This window comes from Eschrichtius robustus, chromosome 2, assembly GCF_028021215.1.
Source record: "Eschrichtius robustus isolate mEscRob2 chromosome 2, mEscRob2.pri, whole genome shotgun sequence".
Taxonomy (NCBI): domain Eukaryota; kingdom Metazoa; phylum Chordata; class Mammalia; order Artiodactyla; family Eschrichtiidae; genus Eschrichtius; species Eschrichtius robustus.
This window is the reverse complement of record NC_090825.1, coordinates 164,710,023-164,729,536: the sequence shown is the minus strand read 5'-3', so window position 1 is coordinate 164,729,536 and position 19,514 is coordinate 164,710,023. Positions and strand designations below refer to the sequence as shown.

Sequence of the window (19,514 nt, the reverse complement as noted above, 5' to 3'; positions counted from 1 at the left end):
AAAAAATCTACAAAAAATCCTACTGGTAACAGCATACTTAAAGGTAAGGAACTTGAAGTTTTCCCACTAAGATTAGGAAAAAGACAAGGATGTCCCCTCTCACCACTCCTTTTCTTCATCATAGTAGAAGTCCTAGCTAATGCAATAAGACAGCAAAAGGAAAAAATAATAAAAGGTATACAGATTGGGAAGAAAAAATAAAGCTGTGTTCACAGAGGACATGATCTTCCATATAGAAAATCTGAAAGAACTGAAAAAAACTCTTACAATGAAAAAGCAATTTCAGCATGGTTGCAGGATATAAGGTTATGGGGACACAGGGAGGGGGAAGGGTAAGCTGGGATGAAGTGAGAGAGTAGCACTGACACATATACACTACCAAATGTAAAACAGATAGCTAGTGGGAAGCAGCTGCATAACACAGGGAGATCAGCTTGATACCCTGTGACCATGTAGAGGGGTGGGATAGGGAGGGTGAGAGGGAGGCACAAGAGGAAGGGGATATGGGGATACATGTATACATATAGCTGGTTCAGTTTTGTTATACAGCAGAAACACAACATTGTAAAGCAATTATACTCCAATAAAGATGTTAAAAAATGTGATAGATATATACATATATAATGAAATACAACCCATCCATAAAAATAGAATGAAATAGCGACCTGGTGGTGCAGTGGTTAAGAATCCGCCTGCCAATGTGGGGACATGGGTTCAATCCCTGGTCCAGGTAGATCCAACCTGCCACGGAGCAACTACGCTTGTGGGCCACAACTACTGAGCCTGCACTCTAGAGCACATGGGCCACAACTACGAGCCCACGTGCCACAACTACTGAAGTCCACATGCCTAGAGCCCGTGCTCCACAACAAGAGAAGCCACCGCAATGAGAAACCCATGCACCTCATCAAAGAGTAGCCCCACTCGCCGCAACTAGAGAAAGCCCACATGCAGCAACGAAGACCCAATGCAGCCAAAAATTTAAAAAAATAAAGAATGAAATAATGCCATTTGCAGCAACAGGGATTGAACTAGAGATTGTCATACTAAGTGAAGTAACTCAGAAAGAGAAAGACAAATACCATATGATATCACTTACATGTGGAATCTAAAATATGACACAAATGAACTTATCTATGAAACAGAAATGGACTCACAGACATAGAGGATAGACTTGTGGTTGCCAAGGGGGAGGGGGTTGGGGGATGGAGTGGAAGTTTGGGGTTAGCAGTTGCAAACTGCTATCTATGGAATGGATGGACAATGAGGTCTTACTGTATGGCACAGGGAACTATGGTCAGTATCTTGGGACAAACCATAATGGAAAAGAATATTGCAAAAAGAATGTATATATAAATATATGTATAACTGAATCACTTTGCTGTGCAGCAGAAATAAACACAACATTGTAAATCAAGTATTTTAAAAAACGATGTAGTACATATATACAATGGAATATTACCCAGCCATAAAAAAAGAATGAAACAATGCTATTTGCAGCAACATGGAGGGACATGGAAGTTATCATACTAAATGAAGTAAGTCAGACAGAGAAAGACAAATATCATATGATATCATTTATTTGTGGACTCAAAAGAAAAAAATGATACAAATGAACTTATTCACAAAACAGAAACTGACTCACAGACTTGGGAAACAAACTCATGGTTAACAAAGGGGAAATGTGGGGAGAGGGGAGGGATAAATTAGGATTTGGGGATTAACATATACACACCACTATATATAAAATAGATAATCAACAAGGACCTACTGTATAGCACAGGGAACTCTACTCAATATTCTGTAATAACCTATATGAGAAAAGAATCTGAAAAAGAATGGATATATGAATATGTATAACTGAATCACTTAGCTGAACACCTGAAACTAACACAACATTGTAAATCAACTATACTCTAATATAAAATAAAATTTTAATTAAAAAAAATCCATCCCTTTCCTATACTAGCAACGAACTAGTAGAATTTGAAATAAAACACAATACCATTTATATTAGCACCCAAAAAACTGAAACATTTTAACCGAGCAGGACCCTATGAGGCCTTCCCAGAATAGACCTACACCCATGTCCTCCACCTGCCTTTTGTCTGAAGAAAAACTTTTGTCAAAGAATAAATTTAATCAGAGAAGTGAGAAAATGCAGAAAGAAAGGAAAACAGTCAAGCAAGACAAAATAATAATACTTTAGTCATTAAACAAAGTCAAGGACCTTTAGTTCTTCCTCAAGGACTATAGATAATATTCTGAGCCATGTCCTTTGAGCTGTTTTGCAGAAACTGAAACCCCCACCAGGTGGAAGAAGTTAATTGTATGCTGCCCACAAGTGCGTAGACCCCAGACCATTTGGAAGCAGAAGGTTGATGATGCTGACTCTTGATTACCTCACCACCAACCAATCAGAAGAATGTCCACAAGCTGACCACGCCCTGCTCCTTGAACACTATAAGGCTCCTTACTACACCCTCCAGGGTGGGACTCACAGTTCTGAGGGCATTAGCCCACTGTGGCCCCCTTTGCCTGGCAAAGCAATAAAACTATTCTTTTCTACTTCATCCAAAACTCTGTGTCCACATTTCTATTCGGTGCAGGTGAACAGAGGCCAAATTTCAGCAACAATACTTAGGTATAAATCTAACAAAATATGTATAAGATCTACATAAGGAAAACTACAAAAGCCTGATAAAAGAAATCAAAGAACTACATATATGGACAGATATTTCATGTTCATGGATAGGAAGACTCAATGTTGTCAAGATGTCAGTTCTGCCCAACGTGATCTATAGATTCAATGCAGTCCCAATAAACTTCCCAGTAAGTTTTTGTGTGTGTGTGGATATTGACAAAATGATTCTAAAGTTTATATGTAGAAGCAAAAGACCCAGAATAGCCAACAAAATAGTGAAGGAGAAGAACAAAGTTGGAGGACTGACACTATTCAGCTCAATGACTTACTGTAAAATAACAGTAATGAGGACAAAAGAATAGGCAAATTGATCAATGGAACAGAATAGAGAGCCCAGAAATAGAGGAACATAAATATAGTCAACTGATCTTTGACAAAGGAGCAAGGGCAAAGATAAGTCCTTTCAACAAATGGTGCTGGACAACTAGACATCCACATACAAAAACATGAATCCAGACACTCATACCCTTCACAAAAATAACACAAAAAATTAACTCAAAACAGACCTAAAGGTAAAACACAAAACTATAAAACTCCTAGAAGATAACATAGGAGAAAATCTGGAGGACTTTGGGTTTGGCAATGACTTTAGTTTGGCGATGACCAAACTCACGATCCAAGAAATAAATAATTGATAAGTTGGACTTTATCAAAATTAAAATTTTCTTCTCTGGGAAAGACACTGTCAAGAGAATAAAGAGACAAGCTACACTGGGAGAAAATATTTGCAAAAGATATATCTGATAAAGGACTGTTATCCAAAATATACAGAGAACACTTAAAACCCAACAGTAAGAAAAGAAAAAATCCAGTCAAAAAATGGGCTAAATGCCTTAACAGACACCTTATCAAAGAGGATATACAGATGGCAAATAAACTTATGAAAATATGCTCCACATCATATGTCATCAATGAAATGCAAATTAAAACAACAATGAGATACCACCACATACATATCAGAATAGCCAAAGTCTGGTACACTGAAAACACCAAATACTGACAATGATATGGAGCAATAGGAACTCTCATTCATTGGTGGTGGGAATGCAAAATTTTATATCCACTTTGGAAGACAGTTTTTCAGTTTCTTACAAAACTAAACATTTGTTACTATATGATCCAGCAATATCACTCCTTGGTATTTACCCAAAGGAGCTGAAAACTTATGTCCATGCAAAAGCCTGTACACAGATGTTTATGGAAGCTTTATTCATAATTATCAAAACTTGGAAGCAACCAAGATATCCTTCATTAGGTGAATGGATAAATAAACTGGTACATCCAGACAATGGAATACTAGTCAGTGCTGTAAAGAAATGGCAAAAACTTAAATACATATTACTAAATAAAACAAGCCAATCTGAAAAGGCTACATATTGTATGATTCCAACTGTATGGCATTCTGTTTAAGGCAAAATTATGAAGACAGTAAAAAGATCAGTGGTTACCAGGGATTAGAGGTGAGGGTGGGATGAATAGACCAAGCATGGAGGATTTGGGGGGCAGTAAACCTACTCTCTATGTTACTATAATAGTAGATACATATCATTATACAATTGTCCAAACCCACAGAGCATACCAAATGAAGAGTGAACCTAATGTAAACTATGAACTTTGGGTGATTATGATATGTCAGTGTAGGTTCGTCAGTTGTAACAAATATATGACTCTGGGGGGTGATGGTGATAATGGGGGAGATTATGCATATGTGAGGTAGTGGGCATATGGGAAATCTCTGTATCTTCCTCTCAGTTTTGCTGTGTATCTAATTCCCCTCTAAAAAATGTCTATTTAAAAAGAAAAAAGCACAAGAGCAATATCTAAGTTTAAGATCTGTTTGGGGAGCCACCTGTATACAGGTTGTTTTCAAAGCTGAGGGGCATATGAGAGTTCCCAGAGAGTGTAGAAACATTTAGTGAAAAAGAAAACCAATGGTGAAATCCCCAGACCACAGGAAGAGAAGTCAATGCAGAAGCCAGAGGAGCAGAAGCTATAAAATTAGCAGGAAAAACTGAGCAGTGCCCTAAAAACAAGAAAGAAGGGTTTCAAGGAGGAGATGATGAACAGAATTAAAGGCAACAGATTTCAACTAGGATTAGGACTGAGGAGAATCTACAAGAGTCAGAAACAGGATCACTGAGGGTCAACTGAGAGTTTATGCTCTGAGCCTCTTCACTTCTTTTTGCTTTGTGTGGAGTGTTTTCCCCTGGCTTCTTCATGGCTCTCACCCTCAGTTTATTTAGTACCCAATCCCATGTCATCTGCATGAGAGGCATTTACTGAACACTTGGGCAAGGAAGCAGTCCTCATTGTCACTCCAGTTTTTATTATACCACTTACATCTATTGTACATTGTTTTGCTTGTCTATTGTCTAGTGTTTATCACCCACTATAAGAATGTTTGTGAAACCCGGGTCTTGGTTTGTTTTACTCACTGCTACTATCAACACCCACAACTGAGCCCCCAGAGTACCTGGAAAATAAAGGAGCTAAATCATATCTGTTGAACAAACCAAGAATAGCAGAAGCCAAATTGCTGAGATAGAGTAATGATATAAGGGAAGGAAATGAAGGCATTGAATATAGACTTTTTTTGGTAAAGAGTTTGGCAATATCTGAGGATGGGCCACTGGGACAGGCCCAAGGAGGTAACAGAGCTTTGTGAACATCTATGGGTTTTAATTATGGATTAACAGATTATTCCTCAGTAAAGACACTTCCTGCTGTATTTGGTGCTGATCTGGTTGGTATTTCTGTCAGTAACATTAATGAAGACATTTACAGTTTGCTTGTTATATGTCTAGGTAATACTGACAGGATCATGATTCAAAAATGCCTAGACAGCTCTCTCACCTGCCCGCTTGCATCTCTTACAAGCGTCCTACATTAATAAATCTACTTCTTGCCTATCAATGTGCCTCTCACTGAAGTCCTTCTGTGTTGAGACACAAAGAACCTGAGCCTCAATAAGTCCAGCACAGAGATTTCTTCAAGATGGCAGAGTAGAAGGACGTGCGCTCACTCCCTCTTGCGAGAGCACCAGAATCACAACTAACTGCTGAACAATCACGGACAGGAAGACACTGGAACTCACCAAAAAAGATACCCTACATCCAAAGACAAAGGAGAAGCCGCAATGAGATGGTAGGAGGGGCACAATCACAATAAAATTAAATCCCATAACCACTGGGTGGGTGACTCACAAACTGGAGAACACTTATACCACAGAAGTCCACCCACTGGAGTGAAGGTTCTGAACCCCACATCAGGCTTCCCAACTTGGGGGTCCAGAAATGGGAGGAGGAATTCCCGGGGAATCAGACTTTGAAGGCTAGTGGGATTTGATTGCAGGACTTCAACAGGACTGGGGGAAACAGAGACTCCACTCTTGGAGGGCACACACAAAGTAGTGTGCACATCAGGACCCAAAGGGAAGGACCAGTGACCCCATAGGAGACTGAACCAGACATACCTGCTAGTGTTGGAGGGTCTCCTGCAGAGGCGGGGTGGGGTGGCTGTGGCTCACCGTGAGGATGAGGACACTGGCAGCAGAATTTCTGGGAAGTACTCCTTGGCGTGAGCCCTCCCAGAGTCCACCATTAGCCCCACCAAAGAGCCTGTAGCCTCCAGTGCTGGGTTGCCTCAGGCCAAACAACCAACAGGGAGGGAACACAGCCCCACCCATCAGCAGACAAATGGATTAAAGTTTTACTGAGCTCTGTCCACCAGAGCAACACCCAGCTCTACCCACCACCAGTCCCTCCCATCAGGAAGCTTGCACAAACCTCTTAGATAGCCTCATCCACCAGAGGGCAGACAGCAGAAGCAAGAAGAACTACAATCTTGCAGCCTGTGGAATGAAAACCACATTCACATAAAGACAGACAAAATGAAAAGGCAGAGGACTATGTAGCAGATGAAGGAACAAGATAAAACCCCAGAGAAACAGCTAAATGAAGAGGAGATAGGCAACCTTCCAGAAAAAGAATTCAGAATAATTATAGTGAAGATGATCCAGGACATCGGAAAAAGAATGGAGGCAAAGATCGAGAAGATGCAAGAAATGTTTAACAAAGACCTAGAAGAATTAAAGAACAACGACCTAGAAGGATTAAAGAACAAACAAACAGAGATGAACAATACAATACTGAAATGAAAAACACACTAGAAGGAATCAATAGCAGAATAACTGAGGCAGAAGGATGGATAAGTGACCTGGAAGACAGAATGGTGGAATTCACTGCCATGGAACAGAATAAAGAAAACAGAATAAAAAGAAATGAAGACAGCCTAAGAGACCTCTGGGACAACATTAAATGCAACAAGATTCACATTATAGGGGTCCCAGAAGGAGAGAGAGAGAGATGACCTGAGAAAATATTTGAAGAGATTATAGTCAAAAACTTCCCTAACATGGGAAAGGAAATAGCCACCCAAGTCCAGGAAGTGCAGAGAGTCCCAGGCAGGATAAACCCAAGGAGAAACATGCTGAGACACATAGTAATCAAATTGACAAAAATTAAAGACAAAGAATAATTATTAAAAGCAGTAAGTGAAAAATGACAAATAACAAACAAGGGAACTCCCATAAGGTTAAGAGCTGATTTCTCAGCAGAAACTCTACAAGCCAGAAGGGAGTGGCATGATATATTTAAAGTGATGAAAGGGAAGAATCTACAACCAAGATTACTCTACTGGCAAGGAACTCATTCAGATTTGATGGAGAAATCAAAAGCTTTACAAACAAGAAAAAGCTAAGACGATTCAGCACCACCAAACTAGCTCTACAACAAATGCTAAAGGAACTTCTCCAAGTGGGAAACACAAGAGAAGAAAAGGACCTACAAAAACTAACCCAAAACATTTAGAAAATGGTAATAAGAACATACATATAATTACCTTAAATGTGAATGGATTAAATGCTCCAACCAAAAGACACAAACTCGCTGAATGGATAGAAAAACAAGACCCATATATATGCAGTCGACAAGAGACTAACCTCAGACCTAGGGACACATACAGGCTGAAAGTGAGGGGATGGAAAAAGATATTCCATGCAAATGGAAATCAAAAGAAAGCTGGAGTAGCAATACTCATATCAGATAAAATAGCCTTTAAAATAAAGAATGTTACAAGAGACAAGAAATGATACTACATAATGATCAAGGGATCAATCCCAGAAGAAGATATAACAATTATAAATATATATACACCCAACATAGGAGTACCTCAATACATAAGGCAAATGCAAAAAACAGTTATAAAAGAGGAAATCGACAGTAACACAATAATAGTGGGGGACTTTAACAGCTCACTTACACCAATGGACAGATCATCGAGACAGAAAATTAATAAGGAAACACAAGCCTTAAATGATGCAATAGACCAGATAGATTTAATTGATATTTATAGGACATTCCATCTGAAAAGAGCAGATTACAATTTCTTCTCAAGTGCACACAGAACATTTTCCAGGATAGATCACATCTTGGGTCACAAATCAAGCCTAAGTAAATTTAAGAAAATTGAAATCATATCAAGCATCTTTTCCGACCACAACGCTATGAGATTAGGAATAAATTATATGGAAAAAAACATAAAAAACACATAAACATGGAGGCTAAAGAATACACTACTAAATAACCAAGAGGTCATTGAAGAAATCAAAGAGGAAATCGAAAAATACCTAGAGAAAAATGACAACGAAAACACGACGATCCAAAAGCTATGGGTTGCAGCAAAAGCAGTTCTAAGACGGAAGTTTATAGCAATACAATCCTAACTCAAGAAACAAGAAAAATCTCAAATAAACAATCTAACATTACACCTAAAGGAACTAGAAAAAGAAACCCAAAACCCCAAAATTAGTAGAAGGAAAGAAATCATAAAGATCAGAGCAGAAATAAATGAAATAGAAACAAAGAAAACAGTAGCAAAGATAAATAAAACTAAAAGCTGGTTCTTTGAGAAGATAAGCAAAATTGATAAACTTTTAGTCAGACTCGTCAAGAAAAAGAGGGAGAGGACTCAAATCAATAAAATTAGAAATGAAAAAGGAGAAGTTACAACAGACACCGTAGAAATACAAAGCATCCTAAGAGACTACTACAAGCAACTCTATGCCAATAAAATGGACAACCTGGAAGAAATGGACAAATTCTTAGAAAGGTATAACCTCCAAGACTGAACTAGGAAGAAATGGAAAATATGAACTGACCAGTCACAAGTAATGAAATTGAAACTGTATTAAACATCTTCCAACAAACAAAAGGGAACCTTCTTGCACTGTTGGTGGGAATATAAATTGGTACAGCCACTATGGAGAACAGTATGGAGGTTTCTTAAAAAACTGAAAATAGAATTATCTTATGACCCACTACTGGGCATATACCCAGAGAAAACCATAATTCAAAAAGACATATGCACACTAATGTTCACTGCAGCACTACTTGCAATAGCTAGGTCATGGAAGCAACCTAAATGCCCATCGACAGATATATGGATAAAGAAGATGTGGTACATATATACAATGGAATATTACTGAGCCATAAAAAAGGAATGAAATTGGGTCATTTGTAGAGACGTGAATGGACCTAGAGACTGTCATACAGAGTGAAGTAATTCAGAAAGAGAAAAACAAATATCGTATATTAACGCATATATGTGGAATCTAGAAAAATGATACAGATGAACCGGTTTGCAAGGCAGAAATAGAGACACAGATGTAGAGAACAAATGTATGGACACCAAGGGGGGAAAGCAGGGGGGTGGAGGAGGTGGTGGGATGAAGTGGGAGATTGGGATTGACATATATACACTAATATGTATAAAATAGATTACTAATAAGAACCTGCTGTATATTTTTAAAAATTAAATTTAAAAAAATGCCTAGAAAATGAGTCAAAAGAAAGATATGAAGAAATTTAACAGACCTAAATGTGAGGTGTCACACAGGTTGGAGAGGGCAAGATATATTGTAGAAGCCTTCTAGAGAGTCTACTAGCAACTCATCATGAAGCAGTGTTGTGCTGTTGTTAAGGGGTGGGTGGTGGGTTACACTGGACTATATCTGCATTGGGTTCCACTGCCTTTAAGCTCTTTGAGCCTCACGTTCTCCTCTTTCAATTGGAGACACTGATATCTACTCAGTGTAGTTTTTATGAGGCCAACTGAGATAACCCATGTAAAGAATATGGAAGAGCAGTGATACACGGTTAAGTGCATATATCAGTGGGTATTTTTGTGGTAGGCACATATATACAATGGAATATTACTCAGCCATAAAAAGAAACAAAATTGAATTATTTGTAGTGAGATGGATGGACCTAGAGTCTGTCAGGCAGAGTGAAGTAAGTCAGAAAGAGAAAAACAAATACTGTATGCTAACACATATATAGGGAATCTAAAAAAATAAAATGTTCTGAAGAATCTAGGGGCAGGACAGAAATAAAGACGCAGACGTAGAGAATGGACTTGAGGATGTGGGGAGGGGGAAGGGTAAGCTGGGATGAAGTGAAAAAATGGCATGAACATATATACACTACCAAATGTAAAATGTAAAATAGATAGCTAGTGGGAAGCAGCTGCATAGCACAGGGAGATCAGCTCGGTGCTTTGTGACCACCTAGAGGGGTGGGATAGGGAGGGTGGGACGGAGATGCAAGAGGGAGGAGATATGGGGATATATGTATATGTATAGCTGATTCACTTTGTTATAAAGCAGAAACTAACACACCACTGTAAAGCAATTATACTGCAATAAAGATGTTAAAAAATTTTAAAAAAGAAATATATTTGGTCTTTGTCCACCATTCCCAGCTCAGAGGTCCTAAAACCCTGGGGATTTCCTGAGTAATAAGAGTGTCTCTTGTTATTCAAAGGAGCCCCTTTTGATCACATCTGAGTTTATGCTAATGAGGTAACTTAAGGTCGGGCCCCTAGATAGGCTCACGATGGGCTGATCATCAGAAAGCCCGAGTGATTAGAAAGTTGGAACTTTCAGCCCCATCCACCAACTTTCAGGAAGGAGAGGGGAGGAAGGCTGGAGATTAAGCTCTATAAAATCTCTTGAACAATGAGATTTGGAGACCTTCTGGGTTGGTGAATATATCCACATGCCAGGAGTGTAAAGCACCCCAACTCCATGGGGATAGAAGCCCCTGGGCTCCAGACCCTACTGTACTTCACCCTATGTGTCTCTTCATCTGATTATTTGTACCCTTTATAAAAAATGTAAACGTAAGTAAAGTTTTTCCCTGATTTCTGTGAGTCATTCTAGCAAATTTTCCCACCTGAGTAGGGGATCGTGTGAATCCTCAATTTGTAGCCAAGTCAGAAAGAAGTGTGAGTAATCTGGGGACCCACTACTTGCAATTGATGTCTGACATTGGCAGGGGTTGGTGGAGGCAGTCTTTTTGGACTGAGACCTTAGCTGAAGGGTCTGCAATAACTCTGGGTAGTTAGTGTCAAAATCGAATTGACTTGTAAGACACCCAGTTGGTGTCTGCAGAGAATTGGTTATTGGTGTTAGAAACACCCCCAAAATGTGTATTATTATTGACTGCAGACATCCAGTAGAACTCATGTTCTAATGTGATTGCCAGAAATATAAGGAAATCCCAGGCTTCACCGGTGACATTATAGTGCCCTGCCACAGGAGGTGAAAGTTCCACCAGGCATCTTTAGGAGTATCAGGTTCAGGTCTGGGCATTGCACTTGAAATAGACACATTAACAGACCAACCCTCACCTAGGACAACATAACTAAATAGGTGAAGGTGCTAAGCCACATCCTAGTTAAGGGTTTAGACATCCAGGCAAAAGATGAGAAGACCTAGAGTGTGAGTGTTGTCTCCGAGGAATTGAGATCAGCATCTCTTAGCAGACCCTGGGGAGCAGAACAAAGACCAATGCACAAAAAACAAAGAAGGGGCTGCATAGAAATAAGAACTGCAGGCAGTGTGGCAATGACTAGCATGCCTAGAAATTTTTACGTGTAAAACGGGTGACTACCCACGTGAATGTCTTAGAAGCAAGTGTTTCGCTGCTTCACTGGGCTGCACAATTCCTAAGCTTTCTTTCAACTCTGAGAATCTCCACTTCTATATGTAATAGAGAAGAACAAATCTGACTCCATATTAGATCTGGTTCTTTTACTTTAACCTTTGTGCTCTGTTGCCTGTGCTTAGTCATGCTTTGCACCTTTGTGTAAGAATGTTGCCTGTAGCCTGAAATATACAGAATAGCCTATTCTCAAGGCTCTGACTTTTAAGAGTCATCCATTCGGAGATACAAAGTTGCAGAGCAGAGGGTAACATTTGTCTTGTTGGAGGTTTATGGGAACAGTGTGACCTGACCTACATGGACAGTGCAAGAACAAAGGATTAGGACGCCAAGAAGTCTGCAACAACCACCCACGCCCTTCCCTCAACTTGCCTTTAAAAATGTTTGCTGAAACCCTTAAAGGAGTGCAGGGTTTTGGGGTACGTGAGCCACGCATCTCCTCGCATGGCCCTGCAATAAACCTTTCTCTGCTCCAAACTGCAATGTTTCAGTTTGTTGTGCCTCACTGTGTGCTGGGCACACGAACTTGCATTCAGTAGCATAGACATAACTAACTTACTAGCAGTGGGTAGTATCTAGTGCTTCAAACTACTTCAGATATTGTCTCTTCCATTCTCTACCCTCAACTCCACCTGATTAATCTTTTTGAGAATAACCCCCATTCACATTTTCCAAACAATATATCCCTAAAGATAAGTTGCTTTATTGCTGAGACACTCATGAAGACTTACCCCAGTTTCTGCAGGTTACATTGTGGATTCTTTGCTTTTTCACATAAAATTCCAACTCCTGAGTCTCCCAGAGCATTTTCCCCCAAGTAGAGTCTGGTCAGGGAATGGTTGGTGCTCAGGACAGATGCAAGATCATCACAACACACCGATGTGAGACAGCAACTGACCAACCTTCAGAGATGGCAGAATGTCACAACACTTCTCTCATGCCACTCCCCACTCTCCTGTGACTCAAGAAAGCACTTGTCCTGCCCTTGCCTATAGTCCAGTCCACACATGGAAAGAGTACATCCAAGCTCTTTATTAACTTTTTGCTTCTTTTTCTGGTTGGTATAATAGCACGTAAACACCTTCCAAGCCCATGCAATGTTACAACATCTTCCCAGATCTCTACATGTATTTTTATTGTGGTGAAATATGCATAACATAAAATTTACCATTGTAAACATTTATAAGTGTTCATTTATAAGTGCTACAACTCAGTAGCACTTAAGTACATTCACATAATTGTGCAACACTACCGCTGTTTATCTCCAGAACTCTTTTCATCTTCGCAAACTGAAACTTTGTACCCATTAAACAATAACTCCCAATTCCCCTCCCCCGAGCCCCTGGAAACCACCATTCTACATCTTGTCTCTATGAATTTGACAATTCTAGGGACTTCATATAAGTGAAATCATACAAATATTGCCCTTTTTCTTCTGGCTTATTTTACTGAATATATAGTCTTGTTTTGCTTTGCTTTTTTTATAATAGCCACCCTAATGGGTACCATTTTCAAGTGCTTTCTTGTCTTCTTCAAAATTCAAGTCTCCCAGAAGCATTTAATGAAGAGCTGCATAGAATGTCAAGTGTCTGCATTGCTTTAGCATCGTTTTTCCTATTCTGTGTGGACCAAGGCCCTGTCATCAAGTCCCAAAACTCTTCTAAAGCAATGCAGTACGTCGGTTTTATTTTCTCAGCCAGGTTGTAAATACCTTAAAGGCAAGCATGACATTTTTGCTTTTTTAAGTTCCCCTCCAGGGCTGAGTTATGTGGCTTTTCCTACGACAAACACGAACTGAATTAATTATTGACAAACACCCAGAGATAAACACAGGGGATCCTCTGAGCAGCAAAGGCCATCCTCACACTAAAATTCTAAACCATCGTGACTCCTTGAAGCCACAGCTCATACTTCTTGAAGGGAATTAGTTCAGACTCACCAGAGCTTCTTCAGATTGCAAAATAGATGCCTCAGTCCCACACACAAAAGCCTGATTCCAAAGTCTCCCAGGGCATTGTGGCTCAGATCCAGTTCCACCAGCTTCTGGTTGTTACTCAAGACCGAGGAGATGTTGAAGCAGCACTGATGGGAAAGACAGCACTGCCCCAGCCTTCATGCCAAGCACAGAAACAGAAAACGTCAGAACGTGGGCGGCTTTTCTGTCACGGCTTTCTGGTCTACGTTGGTTTTTAGCACCAGGAAGGGGCACTGTGTTCTCATGTTACAAAGAGAAAGTTATAACTAAATTTTTTTTTTTCTTCCCTCGCCCCGCCACCCCTATATTTTTTAATGAAAGAAAGAGTTATCTTATCAGAACTCCTGACTACAGCTCAAGACGTATTGGGAAGTTAGCTGTTGGGCTCACTGGCTCACGGTCTGAGACCACAGCTGCCAGTGAACGCCTTCCAAAAATAATGGGCATATATAGGAGTATATTATCGGCAAGTTCCAGTTTTGTAAATGAAAACAATGGTGAACCTATGGGTTCCACCTCTTTACCACATGTTCCTAACAGCTGAAACTCCTTCAGGTGGATACTATTCTCTCTAGGGTTGTACCCATCTACCTTTTCTCTTTGCCAACCTTGTCCCTGCTATACTGTTTGATGATTTTTTTAAAATTAATTAATTTATTTATTTTTGGCTGTGTTGGGTCTTCGTTTCTGTGCGAGGGCTTTCTCCAGTTGCGGCAAGCGGGGGCCACTCTTCATCACGGTGCGCGGGCCTCTCACTATCGTGGCCTCTCTTGTTGCGGAGCACAGGCTCCAGACGCTCAGGCTCAGTAGTTGTGGCTCACGGGCCCAGTTGCTCCGCGGCATGTGGGATCTTCCCAGACCAGGGCTCGAACCCGTGTCCCCTGCATTGGCAGGCAGATTCTCAACCACTGCGCCACCAGGGAAGCCCCTATACTGTTTGATGATTTAATCCCAGCCCTTCATCTAAACTGAAGGAGCAAGCAGCTCTGATTCTTGATTTGCTCTACACACACACAAACACACACTCCGTCACCACCATCACCACCAACAACAACAATTAGTCCCTATCAGAGGAGCAAGAACAATATTCCAGCTCATCTCCAGGTGAATAGTTCAAATGTCCTGGAGCTCGTTGGATCATCTTTTCTGCCTCCATTTCCACACCAACTAGAAGCAAATGGATAATAGATCTTATCTGCAAAACATCTCATTCTCACCCATGTCTCCCCATTTGTGTCTCACTTTCTGGAATCACACAGGGGCACCCACAGGGGCGATGGGGAGAGTGGCATGGGATGATGGTGGAGAGGAAGGTTAAATGTCAAAACCAGACAGAGCCTTGAAGGCAAGAAGAACATTTTATACTTTGTCAAAAGAGCAAAGAAAAAGCACTTAAGCATAGAAATGCCACGATCAAAGTATAATTTTCTAAATAACACTCTGTCTTTTGTACAGAGAATGATTGGTGAGTGGCAAAAGTAGATGCAGGGAGACCAAACAGCCAACATTCATTCAATATGTATTTTGGGGCATGAACACATGGTAAGAACAATGTCTCCAGACATTATAGAGACAATTGCAGAACAAACATGAATCCTGTCATGAGAAGTTTATGGTCTTAGAGTCTATTGCACTATCCAGGCAAATCATGGTGGTTGTTGGACCTGGGCTGGTGGAGTTGAGATAGGCTGGGACCTGGGACTCTTTACTGCAGTGATTGCACCTGGACAAATATCTGCTCAAGCAACAGAATACAAAGAAACTATAAGGGACTAAACATAGCTGCATGCATGTGTGCAGTTGGGGCAAATTATGAACAATAAGATACAAAAAAGTCAAAACCCAACTGCCATTTCTGAGGTGCCAGGAGCAAAAGCAGGGTACTGCACATGATCCCTGCACACAGCACCACCAAGGGGGTGGCAGACCACCTAAGCCACGCCTCTGGCCAGACCCCTGGATCTGCCCCTACTCTCACCCCATTTAAGGGACCAGCTCGCCCCCCGCTCAGGGAGCGAGCAAGGGCACCTGTTACTTGTTTTTGCTCCCTTGTGCTGTAGCATGAGCCCCAATAAAGCCTTGCCTGAATTCATCATCTGGCCTCTAATTAATTTCTGTTGATTAAGGAGTCTAAGGACTCTAGTCAGTAATAGAGTGAGGATGAGGAAAAGTGGACAATGGTTTGTGTAATAGGTAAAATAAGACTGGTGATGGCGTGGTTATGACGAGCAAGAGAGGAAGGAATGAAAATGTCCTGGAGTGGTGGGCTTTAACACTGGCTGTGTAGCTCATCAAAAATGCAGATGTGTGATGGAAGAGGGCTGGAGGGATGGCCCATACAGCTGTGTGCTCAACTCAGGGCATGCGAGTCTGATTCACAGTGTGGGCTCACAGTAAGCATTTTATTAATAAATCTACAAGAGATTCCCTGTGACAATTTAATCTATGCAAAATATTTTGATGGGTTCCAGCCCAGGTAGCCATTGCTGTATTTGATGAAACTCTTCAAATCTCATCTGTAAGCATGGCTAATGAAGAAATGGAAGATACTGAAAGTCACGTCCTTTCATAACACCAACAGATGACTTATTTTCAGTTCCCCTTTATTCTTCCCCATCTTAAACTTCCCAAACAACTGTCTTCCAATCAATTTTGCCTTCCCACTTACTATGGGCTGAATTGTGTCCCCCCAAATATTTCATGTTGAAGTCTCAACACTTAGGACCTCAGAATGTGACTATATTTGGAGACAGGGTTTAAAAAGTAATTAAATTAAAATAGGTCATTAAGGTAGGCCCTAATCCAACATGACTTGTGTTCTTGTAAGAAGAAGAAATCAGACACACACAGAGACCATGTGAAGACACAAGGAGAGGACAGCCAACTACAAGCCAAGGAGAGAAGATGCAGAAGAAACCAACCCTCTGACAACTTCATCTTGGACTTCTAGCCCCCAGGACTGTGAGAAAATTAATTTCTGTTGTTTAAGGCTCCCAGTCTGTTGTACTTTGTTATGACAACCTTAGAAAACTAATCACTAATCCGGTCCTTCTTCTCCCTTTCTCTCTCTCTCTCCTTCTCTCTCTCTCTCTCACACACACACACACACACACACACACACACATACACACACACATGTTCTTACCACAATCTGCGAATGTTACATCCAGGTTGATGGAGTGTTTCACATAATACCTTCATCCCTGGGTCTCCCAAGGTATTGCCACTGAGGTTCAATTCAGTGAGGTTCCAGTTATTGCTCAGGACTGAGAAGATGCCCCTGCAAATGCTGGAAGTGAGATAGTTCACCAATCTAGAAATTGGAAGGAAGGAAGGACAGAAAACAAAGTCAATCTCTAAGAATAGCAAACTGAAGCTAGGGGCCAGGAGTGGCTGACACCAGTTCAAAGGCCTCCTGGGAATTAAGAAATGAGTCACAGAACCAAAGACTGTGCACTGAGGAATGAAAAAGGCCAGAGGAGCCTTGGTAAGACTGTTCTACACACCTATGATTCAAAGAGCCTGTGATGAATGGATAAAGAAGATGTGGTGTATACACACACACACACACACACACACGCCACACAATGGAATACTACTCAGCCATAAAAAAATAATGAAATTTTGTCATTTGCAACAACATGGATGGACTTAAGGGTATTACGCTAAGTGAAATAAGTGAAAGACAAATGCTATATGATATCACTTATATGTGGAATCTAAAAAATAATACAAATAAACTTATTTACAAAACAGAAAGAGACTCACAGACATAGAAAACAAAGTTACGGTTACCAAAGTGGGGGGGAGGAATAAATTAGAAGGTTGGGATTAACATATACACACTACTATATATAAAATAGATAACCAACAAGGACCTACTGTATAGCTCAGGGAACTATATTCAATATTTTGTAATAACCTATAAGGGAAAATAATCTGTAAAAGAATCTATATATATATCTATATATATATATCTGAATCACTGTGCTGTACACCTGAAACTAACATGACACTATAAATTAACTATACTTCAATTAAAGAAATAAAAATTAAAAACTAAATTAAAGGGCTTCCCTGGTGGCACTGTGGTTGAGAATCTGCCTGCCAATGCAGGGGACACAGGTTCGAGCCCTGGTCTGGGAAGATCCCACGTGCCGCAGAGCAGCTGGGCCCGTGAGCCACAATTACTGAGCCTGCGTGTCTGGAGCCTGTGCTCCGCAACAAGAGAGGCCGCGATAGTGAGAGGCCTGCGCACCGTGATGAAGAGTGGCCCCTGCTTGCCACAACTAGAGAAAGCCCTCGCACAGAAACGAAGACCCAACACATAAATAAATAAATAAACAAATACAAAAAAAATAATTAAAATTTAAAAAACTAAATTAAATTTAAAAATAATGAAATTTTGTCATAACAACATGGATGAACTTAGAGGGTATTATGCTAAGTGATATAAGTGAAAGACAAATACTGTATGATATCACTTATATGTGGAATCTAAAAAATGAAACAAACTAGTGACTACAATGGAAAAGAAACAAACTCACGGATATAAAGAACAAACTAGTGGTTACCAGTGGGGAGAAGGAAGGGGGAGGAACAAAATAGGGGTAGGGGATTAAGAGGTACAAACTACTGTGTGTAAAATAAATAAACTATAAGAATACGTTGTACAACACAAGGAATATAGCCAATATTTTATAATAGCTATAAATGGAATGTAACCTTTAAAAATTATGAATCACTATGCTATACACCTGAAACTTATATAATATTGTACATCAACTATACCTCAATAAAAAATAATAATAATAAAAGTAAAAGTAAAAAACAATTAAGAAAGAGCCTGTGACTTTGGCTGACTGTGAATACCCTCTGGCCCTTCCCTCAGGCATCCTTCTCCTCCCTCAACAGTCGGCTGTCCTGTCCATGGCCCTGGACACTCTGCTAAGTGACCCAGAGACCAGTTCTCACATTGGCTGCACAATAGCATCAGCAGTGCTCTCGAAAATCCCTAGGCCAGGCCATAGGAATAGAGTCAGAACCTCTGCGGTGGGACCAAGCATATTGATATTTTTATTGATATTTCAGGTGATTTCAAAGTTCAGCTCTTGTTAAAATGCAGATTCTGACTCCATGGATCTAGGATCAGGCCTGCAGTCCTGCACTTCTAACAGGCACCAGGTGGATGCCCATGCTGCTGGCCCTTCGAAGGCTCTAGAACATGCAAAGCAAGCGCCTGCCCTCAGAAGAAGGTAGCTGTCATCTAGCAAGATGGGCATCAGGCTCTTCATCAGGAGTTTTAGTCTGAGTCTCTGCCAGCCTTCCTCACAGCCGTGTGATCTTTGTCAGATGTCTTGTTTACTCAGCTTCAATTTTAGAGCCCTAGAGAGCAGATCTTCTCCTCTTAGTCCCCCTCTCTCTTTCTCTCCCTCTCCCATCTTCTTTCTAGCTATTCTGAACTATTTGCCATTGTCAAAATGTACCCTGCTTTCCCACCTCCCACCCTTTGAGCCCACTATTCCCTCAATCTGGGTTGCCCTTTGCACATCCATGGCTCTCTCATGCCCCATCGTTCAGGGTCCGGCTGTTCAAGGGCTCCACACGTGTGCTTCAGGTGCACTCCACCAGTGTTCTTGCCAAAGCCCATCCTCTCTACCAACTGCCCTTGTTTCCTTCCTGTCCCCACAACCCAACTGTAAGTCGCTGTGAGCAGGACCTTGGTCTTAGCCTCCACTGAAGCCCCAGCGGGTGGTCCTTGATGACCCGACAG

The 19,514-nt window shown here is 40.7% G+C and overlaps 1 protein-coding gene across 2 annotated transcripts in view; it reads right to left on the bottom strand.

Annotated features, from left to right (window-relative positions):
- NLRP3 (NLR family pyrin domain containing 3) overlaps positions 1 to 19,514 on the bottom strand; it is a 53,857-nt gene that overhangs the window by 24,934 nt on the left and 9,409 nt on the right. For both annotated transcript variants that reach the window (XM_068534703.1, XM_068534704.1), the window contains exons 6-8: positions 16,887 to 17,054; positions 13,706 to 13,876; positions 12,498 to 12,668 (exon numbers count right to left, since the gene is read on the bottom strand). In XM_068534703.1, coding sequence (XP_068390804.1) covers positions 12,498 to 12,668; positions 13,706 to 13,876; positions 16,887 to 17,054 — 510 coding nt within the window. The remainder of the gene's footprint in view (positions 1 to 12,497; positions 12,669 to 13,705; positions 13,877 to 16,886; positions 17,055 to 19,514) is intronic.